The 20627-nt window shown below is 42.9% G+C and overlaps 2 protein-coding genes across 4 annotated transcripts in view; both read left to right on the top strand.

The window, feature by feature from the left end:
- Positions 1–5247, top strand: part of LOC133658709 (TPA-induced transmembrane protein) — a 16539-nt gene extending 11292 nt beyond the window's left edge. Inside the window, exons 6-8 of one of the 2 annotated variants that reach the window (XM_062061059.1) lie at positions 4504–4574; positions 4646–4861; positions 4976–5247. In XM_062061059.1, coding sequence (XP_061917043.1) covers positions 4504–4574; positions 4646–4814 — 240 coding nt within the window. In that variant the 3' untranslated portion in view covers positions 4815–4861; positions 4976–5247. Of the gene's footprint in view, positions 1–4503; positions 4575–4645 lie in introns of both variants that reach the window. The other variant, XM_062061058.1, reaches the window with a different exon arrangement.
- Positions 5248–5453: 206 nt separating this feature from the next.
- LOC133658712 (guanylyl cyclase-activating protein 1-like) lies at positions 5454–20071 on the top strand. 2 transcript variants are annotated; one of them, XM_062061065.1, is made up of 5 exons: positions 5454–6420; positions 9480–10075; positions 10132–10281; positions 19145–19232; positions 19535–20071. In XM_062061065.1, exons 2-5 carry the CDS (start codon positions 9881–9883, stop codon positions 19612–19614), a joined length of 513 nt encoding a protein of 170 aa, XP_061917049.1. In that variant the 5' UTR covers positions 5454–6420; positions 9480–9880; the 3' UTR covers positions 19615–20071. The 2 variants fall into 2 exon arrangements, with proteins under 2 accessions (XP_061917049.1, XP_061917048.1); XM_062061064.1 differs by having other exon boundaries at positions 6227–6420; positions 19566–20071.
- The last annotated feature ends 556 nt before the right edge of the window (positions 20072–20627 follow it).

The following is a 20627-nucleotide window of genomic DNA, read 5'->3' as shown; positions in this document are numbered from 1 at the left end:
AGTCAGCTGCATGATCGTACACGGTGTAGTCAGCTGCATGATCGTACACGGTGTAGTCAGCTGCATGATCGTACACGGTGTAGTCAGCTGCATGATCGTACACGGTGTAGTCAGCTGCATGATCGTACACGGTGTAGTCAGCTGCATGATCGTACACGGTGTAGTCAGCTGCATGATCGTACACGGTGTAGTCAGCTGCATGATCGTACACGGTGTAGTCAGCTGCATGATCGTACACGGTGTAGTCAGCTGCATGATCGTACACGGTGTAGTCAGCTGCATGATCGTACACGGTGTAGTCAGCTGCATGATCGTACACGGTGTAGTCAGCTGCATGATCGTACACGGTGTAGTCAGCTGCATGATCGTACACGGTGTAGTCAGCTGCATGATCGTACACGGTGTAGTCAGCTGCATGATCGTACACGGTGTAGTCAGCTGCATGATCGTACACGGTGTAGTCAGCTGCATGATCGTACACGGTGTAGTCAGCTGCATGATCGTACACGGTGTAGTCAGCTGCATGATCGTACACGGTGTAGTCAGCTGCATGATCGTACACGGTGTAGTCAGCTGTATGATCGTACACGGTGTAGTCAGCTGTATGATCGTACACGGTGTAGTCAACTGCATGATCGTACACGGTGTAGTCAACTGCATGATCGTACACGGTGTAGTCAGCTGCATGATCGTACACGGTGTAGTCAACTGCATGATCGTACACGGTGTAGTTAACTGTATGATCGTACACGGTGTAGGTGTAGCTTAACGTGATAATCATCACCTCCATGATGGAAAACACACATTTCTCACCATCTAACCAGTTCTTCTCTAATAGTCTGACCCCGGGGAACATGCTTTATCAGTATCATGCTTTATCAGTATCATGCTTTATCAGTATCATACTTTATCAGTATCATGCTTTATCAGTATCATGCAGTATCATACTTTATCAGTATCATGCAGTATCATGCTTTATAAGTATCATGCAGTATCATACTTTCAATCAATCAATCAATGTTTATTTATATAGCCCTAAATCACAAGTGTCTCAAAGGGCTGCACAAGCCACAACGACATCCTCGGTACAGAGCCCACATACGGGCAAGGAAAAACTCACCCCAGTGGGACGTCAATGTGAATGACTATGAGAAACCTTGAAGAGGACCGCATATGTGGGTAACCCCCCCGCCCCCCTCTAGGGGAGACCGAAAGCAATGGATGTCGAGTGGGTCTGACATAATATTGTGAAAGTCCAGTCCACAGTGGATCCAACACATCGGTGAGAGTCCAGTCCATAGTGGGGCCAGCAGGAAACCATCCCGAGCGGAGACGGGTCAGCAGCGCAGAGATGTCCCCAACCGATGCACAGGCTAGTGGTCCACCCGGGGTCCCGACTCTGGACAGCCAGCACTTCATCCATGGCCACCGGACCTGAGCAACTCCCCCTCCCAAGGGAGAGGGGAGCAGAGGAGAGAAGAAAAGAAATGGCAGATCAACTGGTCTAAAAAGGGGAGTCTATTTAAAGGCTAGATTATACAAATGAGTTTTAAGATGGGACTTAAATGCTTCTACTGAGGTAGCATCTCTAACTGTTACCGGGAGGGCATTCCAGAGTACTGGAGCCCCAATAGAAAACGCTCTATAGCCCGCAGACTTTTTTTGGGCTCTGGGAATCACTAATAAACCGGAGTTCTTTGAACGCAGATTTCTTACTTTATCAGTATCATGCTTTATCAGTATCATACTTTATCAGTATCATGCAATATCATGCATGATACTGACAAATCATGATACCGCATGATAATGATAAAGCATAATACTGATGATACTGCTTGATACTTACACAGGAACAGTGTAAGTTGACAGGCCGAGTTCCACTGTTCCTTACACCCACACCCATACACCCACACACCCGCCCCCTCTGCATGATATAATAGACTACAGACTGTGGTGAAGTAGGCCGGCTTCGTCGCGTGAAGAAGCCTACACTTTTTGGTTGTACTTTCCGCTGCATTTGCTGACTGGCGATATATAGAATATTTGGATTTAGTAATTTACTAAGTCAAAGTAATGATGAAATAATGACTTACTAAGTCAAATTAATAAGCGTTTGCAAAAGAGTTAAAAGTGGGGCCACATGCTGACATGCTCAACTCATCATGCTTCATTTATTACAGCATTTGGGAAGCCTGTAGTTGATGTTTATTATGTAAATGTTATATTGTTCTCAACATGTGATAGCAGGGACCCTGCCATTCTAAACTAGGCTGCTGCATTACTAATGATTCATGGAACTAGAGCTGGAAAAATAGCAATAGGAGAGACTATTCATCCCTGAACACTCCAACCTACCGATCTCAGGGCGGTAGGATGGAGTTCAAATCCCAGCCGAGTCATACCAAAGACTATAAAAATGGGACCCATTACCTCCCTGCTTGGCACTCAGCATCAAGGGTTGGAGTTGGGGGTTAAATCACCATAATGATTCCCGGGCGCGGCGCCGCTGCTGCCCACTGCTCCCCAAGGGGATGGGTCAAATGCAGAGGACAAATTTCACCACATCTAGTGTGTGTGTGACAATCATTGGTACTTTAATCTTTAATCTTTTAATCTTAAGTAAGTACGGATAGTTTTAGTTATATTGTAAAACTTACCAACATTGCTTTCAGTGATGAGTCAAGAATCCATAGGAGTAGAACCGCTATGGATGGCCAGAAGACTGAACAGCACTTCTACTTCTGGTTGAAAGCACTAAATGGAAGGACACAGCAGCACCTGCAGTGAGTGAACTCGTCCAAAAGATGGCGCCATAGCACAAACAATAAAAACACCTTTTCAGTGTCTGTGCATATTTTTTTAAATATTTTTATTTGAAGAAAAATCCATAAATTAGCCGCACCATTTTAAAAGCAGCAGGGTTCAAAGTGTAGGGAAAAAGTAGCAGCTTATATTTCGATACTTGAATAAGTCCATTACTAAGATACTTGAATAAGTCCATTGCTAAGATACTTGGTTGGGGGCGTGGTTAATAGGGGAGTATATTTACAGCTAGAATTCACCAACTCAAGTATTTCATATATATATATATATATATATATATATATATATATATATATATATATATATATATATATATATATATATATATGAAATACTTGACTTTCAGTGAATTCTAGCTATATATATATGTATATATATTTATTTTATTATACATATAAATAAAATAAATACTTGAATTTCAGTGTTCTGGGGGCTATCCAGTAGATGGCAGTATTGTCCTGTTTAATTTCTCCTCCGTTCATGACTGGGCCACCGTGTTCAATGGAGAAGTCTGTTGTACAAAATGTACAGGCAGCATAATTACATCCACCTTCCCCTTCCAACTGTCCTGGATGAACTGAAATTCTTGTTTCCATTCGTTTTGGAACTTGCAAGCGTATTTCTTCATCTTGCTCGTCGACGGCGTCGCCATGTCTGTAACTTCCTGGTTCTTCTGCTTGGTCTCCTTGTTGTGTGCGCAGTTGTGCACTCCACTCTCTAAAAGCCCTAGATGTTATGACGTCTTTGGGCAGCCAAGCTGTTTATATTGTGGGAAAACAGACGTGAGAACAGGTTGTCCCCACTCAGGTCCGCATTGAGCTGCAGGGGGCGTGGCCTCCAGCTCCGGCTGAATACCGGGAGTTTGTCGGGAGAAATTTTCTGCTGGGAGGTTGTCGGGAGAGGCGCTGAATACCGGGAGCCTCCCGCTAAAAACGGGAGGGTTGGCAAGTATGTATTAAATACTTTTATTAAACAGCAACTTGTCTTGTTATATTAACCTCTCTATAACTCTTAGTAATGGACTTGTTCAAGTATTGGACTATAAGCCGATCCTTTTTTCCTACACTTCGAACCCTGCTGCTTCTAAAACGGTGCAGCTCAATTATGGATTTTTCTTCGCTGACGACCATAATCATTTTTTTTATTTTTTAAACATGCTAAGACACTGAAAAAGTCTGTCATTGTTTGTGCTATGGCGCCATCTTTTGGACGAGTTTGCTCACTGCATGTGCTGCTCTGTCCTTCTATTTAGTGCTTTCAACTGGAAGTATAAGTGCTGTTCAGTCTTCTGGCCGTCCGTAGCGTTTCTACTCGTATGGATTCTTCATTCATCACTCCAGGCAACGTGTGTAAGTTTTACAATATAACTACAACTATTCTTACAGACTAAAATGTCCCATGTGTGATGTCTGTAGGAGTGTTTTCATGCATATTTCTACGTACTATGGAAATATAATCAAGTTCGCGTCGTTAGCATTAGCTAATATGCTAACAGGTTTATGAGTGTCGGTATCGTCCGATCCCACTCATAGATGATCCGTATCGCAATCGGCACATCTTTGATATCAAGCGATGTTTTAGAAGTTATTTTTGAAGTAATTGTGGTTGGAGTGAGACCTCCAGAGGTTTGCACATCTTTGTTGCTATCGTGCTGACAGTGGCTTGTCTTCCTGGGTGAAGCTGACCGTGGTCTACAGCTCCTCTCCTGCTCTGAGCCGCTACTTCTCCAAAGCCGAGGTCCACGCCTTCAGGTCAGCGCCGCCATTTTCCTCCCCCGCCATCCCAATCGGCGCTGACCTTCTGCCCCGGTCTTGTTGTGCAGGAACGGCTCGGTGGTGGCCGAGTACTGGCTGACCTTCCTGATGCCGGAGCAGCAGGAGGAGCAGCTGAGGAGGTTCACCTTGAGCAGGGAGATGGTCTACAACGTGCTCAGGCAGTCCCTGCACCAGCAGGAGGACCACATCGACCCGCTCTCCCTCACCTTGGTCTGAGGCCTAAGGGGTTCTCCCCATCTTCTTTGGGCTTGCCACTTCAATAGGTACACCTGCACAGGAGAGATACACCAATATCATTATCGACCTTGATATCTGGCATTTTGACGTGTATCAGCAGATACAAAATATTTTTATCCGTAATGTTTTGTGTTCAATAGCAGAGCAGAGGACGGCAATGATGTTATTGTGTGCTGTGGCGCCATCTTGTGGACGAGTTGACTCACTGCAGTTTTATCTGCCTTCAGATGTATTTCATTATTTCTTTACATACACTGTAAACTACAAAAAACGTACATTTTGCGGTTAAAAAAAGGCAGCGCAGTTGCTAAAAATGTACCAAAATCACGCATGTTATTTCACCCTCTTTTTTTTTATCTCTGTAAAAATATAAAAATACAATTATTTATTTTTTCCGACCTACAATGTGTTAAAATCTTGATCTGTCTCTTTGCCATAACGACGGTTTTCCCGTAAAGAGTGCGGTTTTTGATCATCCCGTGGTAAAAACTATGCTTTTCCAATAAAAGTTATGAAGTTAAAAATGGAATCTACGAGCGAAACAACTCCACCGACAGGGGGCGACCTAAACATCATTGATGATTGGTTGCGCTACGTAGAAGAACATCCATGATTGATTGGTTGGTTGTTTACTATGATGACTCACCATTGGTCAAGATTAAGGCCAAACATTAGGGCAGGCCAATCAGACGCAAGATAGGGCGGGTCATGGAACCAGAACGTGAAATCACAATTGGAGAAGAGAAGAATATTGATTTATATATGTTGTGGAGTTTGTAAACAACGAAACAGGAGACGTGAGCGTAGTCGAGGAAGTTTACTAGCTCCAACCTAGCATGTCATACATTCGACAACAACAACGACCTCTCAACCCGGAAGCGGAAGTTGCTAACTCCCGCTCCGCTTCTTCTCTTAAAGCTACAGTGTCCTCTTAGGTGAATGTCTCTCATTATATGGTTTGGGTCACCACAATGTACACCATTACTGCAACCACCCGCCTGTCACAACCAGGAACATATATACATGCAGAGGTGTGGACTCGAGTCACATGACTTGGACTCGAGTCAGACTCGAGCCATGAATTTGATGACTTTAGACTCGACTTGACAAAATGTAAAGAGACTTGCAACTCGACTTAGACTTTAACATCAATGACTTGTGACTTCACTTGGACTTGAGCCTTTTGACTTGACATGACTTGCTACTTTCCCCAAAACCCAAAGCTTAGAAAGTTATTTGGGAGCGCTCCGTATCTTTCATTTTGTACGTGTCTGTCTGTCTATCAGTGTGTGTGCTGCCTGTCAGCTGGTGCGCTGTCAGTACAACAGCCAATCAAATTAGTTATACGTTGTTTTCATCACACAGCATTCATCCAATCAAATTGCAGGACAACCACCGAACATGAGTTGTCAAACAATGCGGCAGAGAGAAACAATCATGCCGAAGTTGGTTTCGTTCGGGTATAAAAACTACGACTTGGTCAACAAAAAACGAATTGCGTATGCAAATCACGCAGTTCGAATATTACAGACGGAGACGCAACAACTTCCAACTTCGTTCGACATTTGAAGTTGCACAAAGAAGGGTAAGTTTTGAATGTAAGATAACGTTTATTGGCTAAGTAACATGACTTTTATTTGCTGTGTAGTTAAATCAGTGAGGCTGTAAACTCACTGCTAACGTTATAACCATAGACATCTTATAAGTAGACGCAGCATCGAGCGCTACTGCCTACTGGCGTAGACGAGACGCGGGGCCGCCATCTTGGAGTGGTGATCCGCTCCACTCAGTGCAATTGATTTGGCAGGAGCAATGAACTGTCAGCGCATTTAATTCATTTTACCTCACTGAATACCACTGATTTTCACGCGGTTTTTTGTCATACGTGTAGCTATGATAACGGACACATGTTTTGGCGAGTTTTATTATTCATAGTTTGCTTAACAGTAATATAATATTCTTATACGCTATAAGTGACCAGACGTCCGAGATCAAAACTGGGAATATAATCCCAGAGAAGGGGGAAAAAACGGTAAACTATTTTTAAATTGAAGAAACAATATGATTAGGTTATATATACATGCGTATATACTACATAAACAATGTATGAATACATTAGATATCTATATATCCTAGGGACCTATAGACTGTAACTCTGTTGCTGCAGCAGCAGAGAGTTTATTCTGTCTTGACACTTTGTATTGATATTTTGTATTACATTCTTCCCTTAAATGATCATGTTTACAGTGATTGTTATGCATGTATTTTTTATGTATGTCGCTTTGGATAAAAGCGTCTGCCAAATACTTAAACATATATAAACACCTGAAAGTCATTATACCAGCTAAAACCACCAATTTGTTTCACTGGATTCAGAATAAAACCAAATGCTGTTTTACCCAACAATGTTAGTATTTGAATATTGTTACTTGAAGACTTATTCCTGGTTACAATTATACTGTTAAGAAAGTATTGTCTTATATTTTGCCTAAAATGAGAATGCATCATAATCAGTGGTGGCTGGTGAATTTTGTTTTAGGTGGGGCTGAAAGTTTGTAAACCAAACCCCTGTAAGGGCGTCATCCTCCCCCAGAAGATTTTTGTGATTTTCACATACAAATATTGAAGATCTTTGCTCCTTCTCAAATCTGTGGTAATATTATTTTCATAAAATACAACCAATAGTATGTTAATGTTTGTTTTTGCAAATGTGTTTATTCTGTAAAGGAATGAGTTAAATGTTTAAAATTGTTTAAACTACTGAAATGACTGGTTAATAGTGCTATTATGAATTGCAATGTCAGCACTATTTTTTTTCCTGCAATTTCAAATGCACTTGTTTTAATAAATAAATACAGCGTTTTAGAAGCATACACAATCTGTGTAAAAATATTAGTCTGTGGTTAAAAGGACTTGAAAGGACTCGAAACTCAAAATGCAGGACTTGGGACTCGACTTGAGACTTTCCAGTCTTGACTTTGGACTTGACTCGGGACTTGCCTGTCTTGACTCGGGACTTGACTCGAGACTGGAGGGCAAAGACTTGAGACTTACTTGTGACTTGCAAAGCAATGACTTGGTCCCACCTCTGTATATATGTGTATATATATGTATGTATATGGCGACGCTGAGATCATTATTCATGCGTTCGTTACGTCTCGTCTCGATTACTGTAACGTATTATTTTCGGGTCTCCCTATGTCTAGCATTAAAAGATTACAGTTGGTACAAAATGCGGCTGCAAGGCTTTTGACAAAAACAAGAAAGTTTGATCATATTACGCCTATACTGGCTCACTTGCACTGGCTTCCTGTGCACTTAAGATGCGACTTTAAGGTTTTACTACTTACGTATAAAATACTACACGGTTTAGCTCCAGCCTATCTCGCCGATTGTATTGTACCATATGTCCCGACAAGAAATCTGCGTTCAAAGAACTCCGGCTTATTAGTGATTCCCAGAGCCAAAAAAAAGTCTGCGGGCTATAGAGCGTTTTCGATTTGGGCTCCAGTACTCTGGAATGCCCTCCCGGTAACAGTTAAAGATGCTACCTCAGTAGAAGCATTTAAGTCCCATCTTAAAACTCATTTGTATAATCTAGCCTTTAAATAGACCCCCCTTTTTTAGACCAGTTGATCTGCCGTTTCTTTTCTTCTCTCCTCTTCTCCCCTGTCCCTTGCGAGGGGGAGTTGCATAGGTCCGGTGGCCATGGATGAAGTGCTGGCTGTCCAGAGCCGGGACCCCGGGTGGACCACTAGCCTGTGCATCGGTTGGGGACATCTCTGCGCTGCTGACCCGTCTCCGCTCGGGATGGTTTCCTGTTGGCCCCGCTGTGGACTGGACTCCCGCTGATGTGTTGGATCCACTGTGGACTGGACTTTCACAATGTTATGTCAGACCCACTCGACATCCGTTGCTTTCGGTCTCCCCTAGAGGGGGGGGGGGGTTACCCACATATGCGGTCCTCTCCAAGGTTTCTCATAGTCATTCACCGACGTCCCACTGGGGTGAGTTTTTCCTTGCCCGTATGTGGGCTCTGTACCGAGGATGTCGTTGTGGCTTGTACAGCCCTTTGAGACACTTGTGATTTAGGGCTATATAAATAAACATTGATTGATTGATTGATGTATATATATATGTATATATATACATATATGTATATGTATATATATATATATATATGTGTATATATATGTATGTAAATATGTATGTGTATATACTGTATATATATGTATATATATGTATGTGTGTGTGTTTATATGTATGTAGGTATATATATATATTATATAGTATATGTGTGTGTTTATATGTATGTAGGTATATATATGTATATGTACATGTATACATATATATTTGTTAATTTAAAAAATAAAAATACAAACTTATGAATTATTTGGTAAAAATACAACAATAATAAACACTTAAATGTGCAACTGAACAATAATACTTTTGTACAGGCATCATTTTTGACATACTAAGTGATGCAGTCATAATTGTAATATTCTCTTCTTACAGGGAAACAACTACACTAAAATGTAAGATAAAGGAGCAAACAAGTGGGAGTGTAATGAGGAACATGTCATAATTAGAATATTTTAGTCACCTAAGACACAACGTTTTGTCTTTCAATACATTTGTTGTTAGAAGTGTGGACCAGCTGAGTGTTTATATACATCTTCAAAGATGGAAGGAATATGGGCCAGGAAGGACTGAAGAGCAGCACTTGTTGGTGAGAAGGACTGAAGAGCAAGAAGGTGTGTGAGAAGGACTGAAGAGCAGCACTTGTTGGTGACAAGGACTGAAGAGAGGAAGGTGTGTGAGAAGAACTGAAGAGCAGCACTTGTTGGTGAGAAGGACTGAAGAGAGGAAGGTGTGTGAGAAGGACTGAAGAGAGGAAGGTGTGTGAGAAGGACTGAAGAGAGGAAGGTGTGGTGAAGGTATCCTCTTATCCCATTAGAGGGTTAAGTCTACTTTTGGCTCCTGCCAAGATCAAGAGGATTATGAAGTTCCTGGCTCAGTCAGTCCTGTTGGGTCTCTCCTGAGAAATGGGCGCCCATGGTTCCAACCTGGAAGACATCCTGGACGAGGACATGCACCACTGGTACACCAAGTTCATGAAGGAGTCTCCCTCGGGCCTCATCACGCTCTTTGAGCTCAAGACCATGCTGGACATGACCGGCATGACGCAGGAGGCCAGCGGCTACGTGGACCAGGTCTTCTTCACCTTCGACATGGACGGGGTAAGACCGAGGTGTGGACGTGAGGTGAGGCGCCACACTGAAATGTTTCCTTGCAGGACGGCTACATCAACTTTGTGGAGTACATCGCCGCCATCAGTCTCCTGCTCAAAGGAGAAGTCAACCAGAAGCTCAAGTGGTACTTCAAGCTCTTCGACCAGGACGGCAACGGCAAAATAGACAAGGACGAGATGGAGACCATCTTTAAGGTACTGCTCACATGTCAGGACCATCTTTAAGGTACTGCTCTCATGTCAGGACCATCTTTAAGGTACTGCTCTCATGTCAGGACCATCTTTAAGGTACTGCTCTCACATGTCAGGACCATCTTTAAGGTACTGCTCACATGTCAGGACCATCTTTAAGGTACTGCTCTCACATGTCAGGACCATCTTTAAGGTACTGCTCACATGTCAGGACCATCTTTAAGGTACTGCTCTCACATGTCAGGACCATCTTTAAGGTGCTGCTCACATGTCAGGACCATCTTTAAAGTACTGCTCACATGTCAGGACCATCTTTAAGGTACTGCTCTCACATGTCAGGACCATCTTTAAGGTACTGCTCACATGTCAGGACCATCTTTAAAGTACTGCTCTCACATGTCAGGACCATCTTTAAGGTACTGCTCTCATGTCAGGACCATATTTAAGGTACTGCTCTCATGTCAGGACCATCTTTAAGGTACTGCTCTCATGTCAGGACCATCTTTAAGGTACTGCTCACATGTCAGGACCATCTTTAAGGTACTGCTCTCATGTCAGGACCATCTTTAAGGTACTGCTCTCATGTCAGGACCATCTTTAAGGTACTGCTCTCACATGTCAGGACCATCTTTAAGGTACTGCTCACATGTCAGGACCATCTTTAAGGTACTGCTCTCACATGTCAGGACCATCTTTAAGGTACTGCTCACATGTCAGGACCATCTTTAAGGTACTGCTCTCACATGTCAGGACCATCTTTAAGGTGCTGCTCACATGTCAGGACCATCTTTAAAGTACTGCTCACATGTCAGGACCATCTTTAAGGTACTGCTCTCACATGTCAGGACCATCTTTAAGGTACTGCTCACATGTCAGGACCATCTTTAAAGTACTGCTCTCACATGTCAGGACCATCTTTAAGGTACTGCTCTCATGTCAGGACCATATTTAAGGTACTGCTCTCATGTCAGGACCATCTTTAAGGTACTGCTCTCATGTCAGGACCATCTTTAAGGTACTGCTCTCACATGTCAGGACCATCTTTAAGGTACTGCTCTCACATGTCAGGACCATCTTTAAGGTACTGCTCTCACATGTCAGGACCATCTTTAAGGTACTGCTCTCACATGTCAGGACCATCTTTAAGGTACTGCTCTCACATGTCAGGACCATCTTTAAGGTACTGCTCTCACATGTCAGGACCATCTTTAAGGTACTGCTCTCATGTCAGGACCATCTTTAAGGTACTGCTCTCACATGTCAGGACCATCTTTAAGGTACTGCTCACATGTCAGGACCGTCTTTAAGGTACTGCTCTCACATGTCAGGACCATCTTTAAGGTACTGCTCACATGTCAGGACCATCTTTAAGGTGCTGCTCACATGTCAGGACCATCTTTAAAGTACTGCTCACATGTCAGGACCATCTTTAAGGTACTGCTCTCACATGTCAGGACCATCTTTAAGGTACTGCTCACATGTCAGGACCATCTTTAAAGTACTGCTCTCACATGTCAGGACCATCTTTAAGGTACTGCTCTCATGTCAGGACCATCTTTAAGGTACTGCTCTCATGTCAGGACCATCTTTAAGGTACTGCTCTCATGTCAGGACCATCTTTAAGGTACTGCTCTCACATGTCAGGACCATCTTTAAGGTACTGCTCTCACATGTCAGGACCATCTTTAAGGTACTGCTCTCACATGTCAAGACCATCTTTAAGGTACTGCTCTCACATGTCAGGACCATCTTTAAGGTACTGCTCTCACATGTCAGGACCATCTTTAAGGTACTGCTCTCATGTCAGGACCATCTTTAAGGTACTGCTCTCATGTCAGGACCATCTTTAAGGTACTGCTCTCACATGTCAGGACCATCTTTAAGGTACTGCTCTCACATGTCAGGACCATCTTTAAGGTACTGCTCACATGTCAGGACCATCTTTAAGGTACTGCTCTCACATGTCAGGACCATCTTTAAGGTACTGCTCTCATGTCAGGACCATCTTTAAGGTACTGCTCTCACATGTCAGGACCATCTTTAAGGTACTGCTCTCATGTCAGGACCATCTTTAAGGTACTGCTCTCACATGTCAGGACCATCTTTAAGGTACTGCTCTCACATGTCAGGACCATCTTTAAGGTACTGCTCTCACATGTCAGGACCATCTTTAAGGTACTGCTCTCACATGTCAGGACCATCTTTAAGGTACTGCTCTCACATGTCAGGACCATCTTTAAGGTACTGCTCTCACATGTCAGGACCATCTTTAAGGTACTGCTCTCACATGTCAGGACCATCTTTAAGGTACTGCTCTCATGTCAGGACCATCTTTAAGGTACTGCTCTCTCATGTCAGGACCATCTTTAAGGTACTGCTCTCACATGTCAGGACCATCTTTAAGGTACTGCTCTCACATGTCAGGACCATCTTTAAGGTACTGCTCACATGTCAGGACCATCTTTAAGGTACTGCTCTCATGTCAGGACCATCTTTAAGGTACTGCTCTCATGTCAGGACCATCTTTAAGGTACTGCTCTCACATGTCAGGACCATCTTTAAGGTACTGCTCTCATGTCAGGACCATCTTTAAGGTACTGCTCTCACATGTCAGGACCATCTTTAAGGTACTGCTCTCACATGTCAGGACCATCTTTAAGGTGCTGCTCTCACATGTCAGGACCATCTTTAAGGTACTGCTCTCACATGTCAGGACCATCTTTAAGGTACTGCTCTCACATGTCAGGACCATCTTTAAGGTACTGCTCTCACATGTCAGGACCATCTTTAAGGTACTGCTCTCACATGTCAGGACCATCTTTAAGGTACTGCTCTCACATGTCAGGACCATCTTTAAGGTACTGCTCTCATGTCAGGACCATCTTTAAGGTACTGCTCTCACATGTCAGGACCATCTTTAAGGTACTGCTCTCACATGTCAGGACCATCTTTAAGGTACTGCTCTCACATGTCAGGACCATCTTTAAGGTACTGCTGTCATGTCAGGACCATCTTTAAGGTACTGCTCTCACATGTCAGGACCATCTTTAAGGTACTGCTTTCATGTCAGGACCATCTTTAAGGTACTGCTCTCACATGTCAGGACCATCTTTAAGGTACTGCTCTAACATGTCAGGACTATCTTTAAGGTACTGCTCTCACATGTCAGGACCATCTTTAAGGTACTGCTCTCACATGTCAGGACCATCTTTAAGGTACTGCTCTCACATGTCAGGACCATCTTTAAGGTACTGCTCTCATGTCAGGACCATCTTTAAGGTACTGCTCTCACATGTCAGGACCATCTTTAAGGTACTGCTCTCACATGTCAGGACCATCTTTAAGGTACTGCTCTCACATGTCAGGACCATCTTTAAGGTACTGCTCTCACATGTCAGGACCATCTTTAAGGTACTGCTCTCACATGTCAGGACCATCTTTAAGGTACTGCTCTCACATGTCAGGACCATCTTTAAGGTACTGCTCTCACATGTCAGGACCATCTTTAAGGTACTGCTCTCATGTCAGGACCATCTTTAAGGTACTGCTCTCTCATGTCAGGACCATCTTTAAGGTACTGCTCTCACATGTCAGGACCATCTTTAAGGTACTGCTCTCACATGTCAGGACCATCTTTAAGGTACTGCTCACATGTCAGGACCATCTTTAAGGTACTGCTCTCATGTCAGGACCATCTTTAAGGTACTGCTCTCATGTCAGGACCATCTTTAAGGTACTGCTCTCACATGTCAGGACCATCTTTAAGGTACTGCTCTCATGTCAGGACCATCTTTAAGGTACTGCTCTCACATGTCAGGACCATCTTTAAGGTACTGCTCTCACATGTCAGGACCATCTTTAAGGTGCTGCTCTCACATGTCAGGACCATCTTTAAGGTACTGCTCTCACATGTCAGGACCATCTTTAAGGTACTGCTCTCACATGTCAGGACCATCTTTAAGGTACTGCTCTCACATGTCAGGACCATCTTTAAGGTACTGCTCTCACATGTCAGGACCATCTTTAAGGTACTGCTCTCACATGTCAGGACCATCTTTAAGGTACTGCTCTCATGTCAGGACCATCTTTAAGGTACTGCTCTCACATGTCAGGACCATCTTTAAGGTACTGCTCTCACATGTCAGGACCATCTTTAAGGTACTGCTCTCACATGTCAGGACCATCTTTAAGGTACTGCTGTCATGTCAGGACCATCTTTAAGGTACTGCTCTCACATGTCAGGACCATCTTTAAGGTACTGCTTTCATGTCAGGACCATCTTTAAGGTACTGCTCTCACATGTCAGGACCATCTTTAAGGTACTGCTCTAACATGTCAGGACTATCTTTAAGGTACTGCTCTCACATGTCAGGACCATCTTTAAGGTACTGCTCTCACATGTCAGGACCATCTTTAAGGTACTGCTCTCACATGTCAGGACCATCTTTAAGGTACTGCTCTCACATGTCAGGACCATCTTTAAGGTACTGCTCTCACATGTCAGGACCATCTTTAAGGTACTGCTCTCATGTCAGGACCATCTTTAAGGTACTGCTCTCTCATGTCAGGACCATCTTTAAGGTACTGCTCTCACATGTCAGGACCATCTTTAAGGTACTGCTCTCACATGTCAGGACCATCTTTAAGGTACTGCTCACATGTCAGGACCATCTTTAAGGTACTGCTCTCATGTCAGGACCATCTTTAAGGTACTGCTCTCATGTCAGGACCATCTTTAAGGTACTGCTCTCACATGTCAGGACCATCTTTAAGGTACTGCTCTCATGTCAGGACCATCTTTAAGGTACTGCTCTCACATGTCAGGACCATCTTTAAGGTACTGCTCTCACATGTCAGGACCATCTTTAAGGTGCTGCTCTCACATGTCAGGACCATCTTTAAGGTACTGCTCTCACATGTCAGGACCATCTTTAAGGTACTGCTCTCACATGTCAGGACCATCTTTAAGGTACTGCTCTCACATGTCAGGACCATCTTTAAGGTACTGCTCTCACATGTCAGGACCATCTTTAAGGTACTGCTCTCACATGTCAGGACCATCTTTAAGGTACTGCTCTCATGTCAGGACCATCTTTAAGGTACTGCTCTCACATGTCAGGACCATCTTTAAGGTACTGCTCTCACATGTCAGGACCATCTTTAAGGTACTGCTCTCACATGTCAGGACCATCTTTAAGGTACTGCTGTCATGTCAGGACCATCTTTAAGGTACTGCTCTCACATGTCAGGACCATCTTTAAGGTACTGCTTTCATGTCAGGACCATCTTTAAGGTACTGCTCTCACATGTCAGGACCATCTTTAAGGTACTGCTCTAACATGTCAGGACTATCTTTAAGGTACTGCTCTCACATGTCAGGACCATCTTTAAGGTACTGCTCTCACATGTCAGGACCATCTTTAAGGTACTGCTCTCACATGTCAGGACCATCTTTAAAGGCCTACTGAAATGAATTTTTTTAATTTAAACAGGGATAGCAGATCTATTCTATGTGTCATACTTGATAATTTCGCGATATTGCCATATTCTTGCTGCAAGGATTTAGTATAGAACAACGACGATAAAGATTGCAACTTTTGGTATCTGATAAAAAAAAGGCTTGCCCCTACCGGAAGTAGCGTGACGTAGTCAATTGAACATATACGCAAAGTTCCCTATTGTTTACAATGATGGCCGCATGAAGTGAGAGAAATTCGGACCGAGAAAGCGACAATTTCCCCATTAATTTGAGCGAGGATGAAAGATTTGTGGATGAGTAAAGTGCAAGTGAAGGACTAGTGGGGAGTTGAAGCTATTCAGATAGGGAAGATGCTGTGAGAGCCGGGGGTGACCTGATATTCAGCTGGGAATGACTACAACAGTAAATAAACACAAGACATATATATACTCTATTAGCCACAACACAACCAGGCTTATATTTAATATGCCACAAATTAATCCTACATAAAAACACCTACGTGTTTGTTATGCTAGCTCCTAGCTCCTCTGCTAGCTCCTAGCTTCATAGAACACGCCAATACAATTCAAACACCTGATCAACACACACAATCACTCAGCCCAAAAGACCGTTCACCTAACCCAAGGTTCATTAAGCTTATATATTTTTAAAAAGTTACGTACGTGACGCGCACATACGGTCAAGCTATCAAATGTTTAGCAGCCAAGGCTGCATACTCACGGTACCTGATATTCAGCTGGGAATGACTAAAACAGTAAATAAACACAAGACATATATTTACTCTATTAGCCACAACACAACCAGGCTTATATTTAATATGACACAAATTAATCCTGCATAAAAACACCTATGTCTTTGTTATGCTAACTCCTAGCTCCTATGCTAGCTCCTAGCTCCATAGAACACGCCAATACAATTCAAACACCTGATCAACACACACAATCACTCAGCCCAAAAGACCGTTCACCTAACCCAAGGTTCATAAAGCTTATATATTTTTAAAAAGTTACGTACATACGCAAAAAAAAGTTGCGCACATACGGTCAAGCGATCAAATGTTTAGAAGCCAAAGCTGCATACTCACAGTAGCACGTCTGCGTCTTTGTCATCCAAATCAAAGTAATCCTGGTAAGAGTCTGTGTTGTCCCAGTTCTCTACAGGCGTCTGTGTATCGAAGTCAAAAGTCCTCCTGGTTAGAGTCTCTGTTATCCGAGTTCTTCCATCTTGACTGCATCTTTCGGGAATGTAAACAAAGAAGCGCCGGCTGTGTACTGTTGTTGCTGACTTCGTTCGAAAAATACGTCCATTTCGCACCGACAACTTTCTTCTTTGCTTGCTCAGCTTCTTTCTCCATAATGCAATGAACATGATTGAAACAGATTCACGAACACAGATGTCCAGAATACTGTGGAATTATGAAATGAAAACAGAGCTTTTTCGTATTGGCTTCAACGTGGAAGGCATACCCGTGTTCCCCGGGCTACGTCACGCGCATACGTCATCCTCAGAGGCGTTTCGAACCGGAAGTTTAGCGGCAAATTTAAAATGTCACTTTATAAGTTAACCCGGCCGTATTGGCATGTGTTATAATGTTAAGATTTCATCATTGATATATAAACTATCAGACTGCGTGGTCGGTAGTAGTGGGTTTCAGTAGGCCTTTAAGGTACTGCTTTCATGTCAGGACCATCTTTAAGGTACTGCTTTCATGTCAGGACCATCTTTAAGGTACTGCTCTCACATGTCAGGACCATCTTTAAGGTACTGCTCTCACATGTCAGGACCATCTTTAAGGTACTGCTCTCACATGTCAGGACCATCTTTAAGGTACTGCTCTCACATGTCAGGACCATCTTTAAGGTACTGCTCTCATGTCAGGACCATCTATAAGGTACTGCTCTCATGTCAGGACCATCTATAAGGTACTGCTCTCACATGTCAGGACCATCTTTAAGGTACTGCTCACATGTCAGGACCATCTTTAAGGTACTGCTCTCACATGTCAGGACCATCTTTAAGGTACTGCTCTCATGTCAGGACCATCTTTAAGGTACTGCTCTCACATGTCAGGGAGTGCAAGTGGAGATTAAAGCAGACTAATCTTGTCTTTTGAGCTCAGGACAAACGTCCTTGTCTTCTCTCAGCTTTAAATGCAAGAACATTCAACATTTCAATTATTCCTCACATTTTGCCGTAGTTAACCCATAATTAAGTCATTAATAGCATTTTGTTATAGTTAACCCATAACTATATGTCAAATAGCATTTTGCTGTAGTTAACCCATAGTTAATAGTCATTTATTGTATTTTGCTGTAGTTAACCCGTAATTATATGTCATATATAGCATTTTGCTGTAGTTAACCCATAATTAATCGTCATTAATAGCATTTTGCTGTAGTTAACCCATAGTTAATAGTCATTTATTGTATTTTGCTGTAGTTAACCCGTAATTATATGTCATATATAGCATTTTGCTGTAGTTAACCCATAATTAATCGTCATTAATAGCATTTTGCTGTAGTTAACCCATAATTGTCAATGATCGCATTTTGCTGTAGTTAACCCATAATTAATCGTCATTAATAGCATTTTGTTGTAGTTAACCCATAATTATGTCATAAATAGCATATTGCTGTAGTTAACCCATATTTAATCATCAATAATAGCATTTTGTTGTAGTTAACCCATAATTATGTCATAAATAGCATGTTGTTGTAGTTAACCCATATTTAATCATCATTAATAGTATTTTGTTGTAGTTAACCCATATTTAATCATCAATAATAGTATTTTGCTGCAGTTAACTCGTAATTAATCATCATTAATAGTATTTTGCTGTAGTTAACCCATAAATAATATCAATATTGCATTTTAGCTGTAGTTAAGCCATCATTTATTTTTTTTACCTTGGTCTCAGTCTGGACCACCTCTCCAGAGACCCAGGCTATGACGGAATTTTGTGTTTCTCAAACCCATTTTGTCTGGAGTTAACTCCTAATTGTGATGAATGACATTTTGGCTGGAGTTAACTCATAATGACTGGCCATAATAGCATTTTACTGTTGTTAACTTGTATTATTGCCTTTTGGCTGTAGTTGACAAATAATGAGTCCTGGTCAACTAGTTAGCTTGTAAGTTGACCCTGGTCCTGTCCTGTCCTGGTCAACTAGTTGACTTGTAAGTTGACCCTGGTCCTGTCCTGTCCTGGTCAACTAGTTAGCTTGTTAGTTGACCCTGGTCCTGTCCTGGTCAACTAGTTAGCTTGTAAGTTGACCCTGGTCCTGTCCTGTCCTGGTCAACTAGTTAGCTTGTAAGTTGACCCTGGTCCTGTCCTGTCCTGGTCAACTAGTTAGCTTGTAAGTTGACCCTGGTCCTGTCCTCCTCCAGGCCATACAAGACATCACCAGGATCTACGACATTCCTCCTGAACAAATCGTCACGCTCATATACGAAAAGATCGACGTGAACGGAGAAGGTGAGAATTGGAGGAATGCTCAGAAACCACATTTTGTTGAAGTTTTGAAAAATGTTACTTTTTTTTTTAAAGACCAGCGTTAGCATTCATGCTATGTTATCCAAAAGTTAGCAGGTGACCGCTGAGAGACAAGCCTAGTTCTTGTGTGAATCTTTTGTTTCTTTCTTCAAGTATCAAAACATTCATCACATGTTAATATTTGCTTCCTTGGCAAGTTGACCTGCAATAAGGCACTTTTAGGAGAGTTAAAGCCTCCTGCTGTGTGTCCTAGGAGAGTTAAAGCCTCCCGCTGTGTGTCCTAGGAGAGTTAAAGCCTCCCGCTGTGTGTCCTAGGAGAGTTGACCTTGGAGGAGTTCATCAGTGGCGCCAGGCAGCACGCTGACATCATGGAGATGCTTACCAAGATGATGGACCTCACCCACGTGCTGGAGATCATCATCATGGGACAGCAGAATCACAGCTTGGCCACAAAGTGACACACACCTTCTGTCGCAGGACGGACACGTCGCCGTGGAAACTTTCTGGCTGACGGCGGTCTTGTGGAGCTTCTTGGGCCACAAGGGGAAGACAAGATGCCTGCCGGGTTGGACGTTATGCAACCAAAACACACGTTGAAGATGGCAGGTGTTCCAAAGTCTCCTGGATGGTGTTGCTACACTTCAATATTGACATCATGGATGGTGTCGCTACACTTCAGTATTGACATCATGTGTTTGTAGCCTGATGATGTGACACAAGATGGCAGAAGTAGTTTGGTGTATTTGGGATGACCATATCAATGTACTGTATGTTGATCTTTTAATGAAGTGTCCGCTGCTTAGCCTCTTTCTCTAATGTGCTGCCTTAAATTGTCACACTTGCTCAACATACTGAGTGTTGATTCAATGTTGCATTACACACATTTCACACAATTGCCGCATAGCCAAGAATATCTTACTTCAATCAACGTGAACATTACCGACTGATGTCGGGACGTCCGAGGCAACGCGAACGCGACGTTGATCACGTGACGCAAAGAGAGCCAATCAGCGGCGAGATAATTGAGGCCAGGCGGAAGCACCAACAATGGCGGCGAAAACAAACAGCGGGGGGCTCAAATTGAAGCAGACTTCAGAAAAGGGAGCACAATGTGCTAAACATGTTCATCCATTATCACTTTTATAAGTCTTGGACTCTACAAAAAACAACGACGAGGAGAGTTGGCATATGAAATCACCACCGTAATGGAGTTAGCAGGTAAGCTAACAGCTGCCCCGTATATTCTTCTGATCTTTTCCTAATACCCCGGATGTTTGGATGCTGGCGCATACAAGGCTGCCCCTCACAGGTCAGTCCGGGTACTGCGTCACATCACATACTATTGGGGAAAAAAACATTAAAAGTGGAATAAAAGAG

Source organism: Entelurus aequoreus, linkage group LG10 (assembly GCF_033978785.1).
Source record: "Entelurus aequoreus isolate RoL-2023_Sb linkage group LG10, RoL_Eaeq_v1.1, whole genome shotgun sequence".
Classification (NCBI taxonomy): domain Eukaryota; kingdom Metazoa; phylum Chordata; class Actinopteri; order Syngnathiformes; family Syngnathidae; genus Entelurus; species Entelurus aequoreus.
This window is presented reverse-complemented; position numbering and strand designations above follow the sequence as displayed.

Excerpts from the sequence above, each read along its gene's own strand:
- LOC133658712 (XM_062061064.1), top strand. The coding sequence starts at position 9,881 with ATGGGCGCCCATGGTTCCAACCTGGAAGACATCCTGGACGAGGACATG. Across the intron at positions 10,282-19,144 it reads AGATGGAGACCATCTTTAAG|GCCATACAAGACATCACCAG; the intron begins GTACTGCTCACA and ends GTCCTCCTCCAG. Across the intron at positions 19,233-19,565 it reads GATCGACGTGAACGGAGAAG|GAGAGTTGACCTTGGAGGAG; the intron begins GTGAGAATTGGA and ends TGTGTGTCCTAG.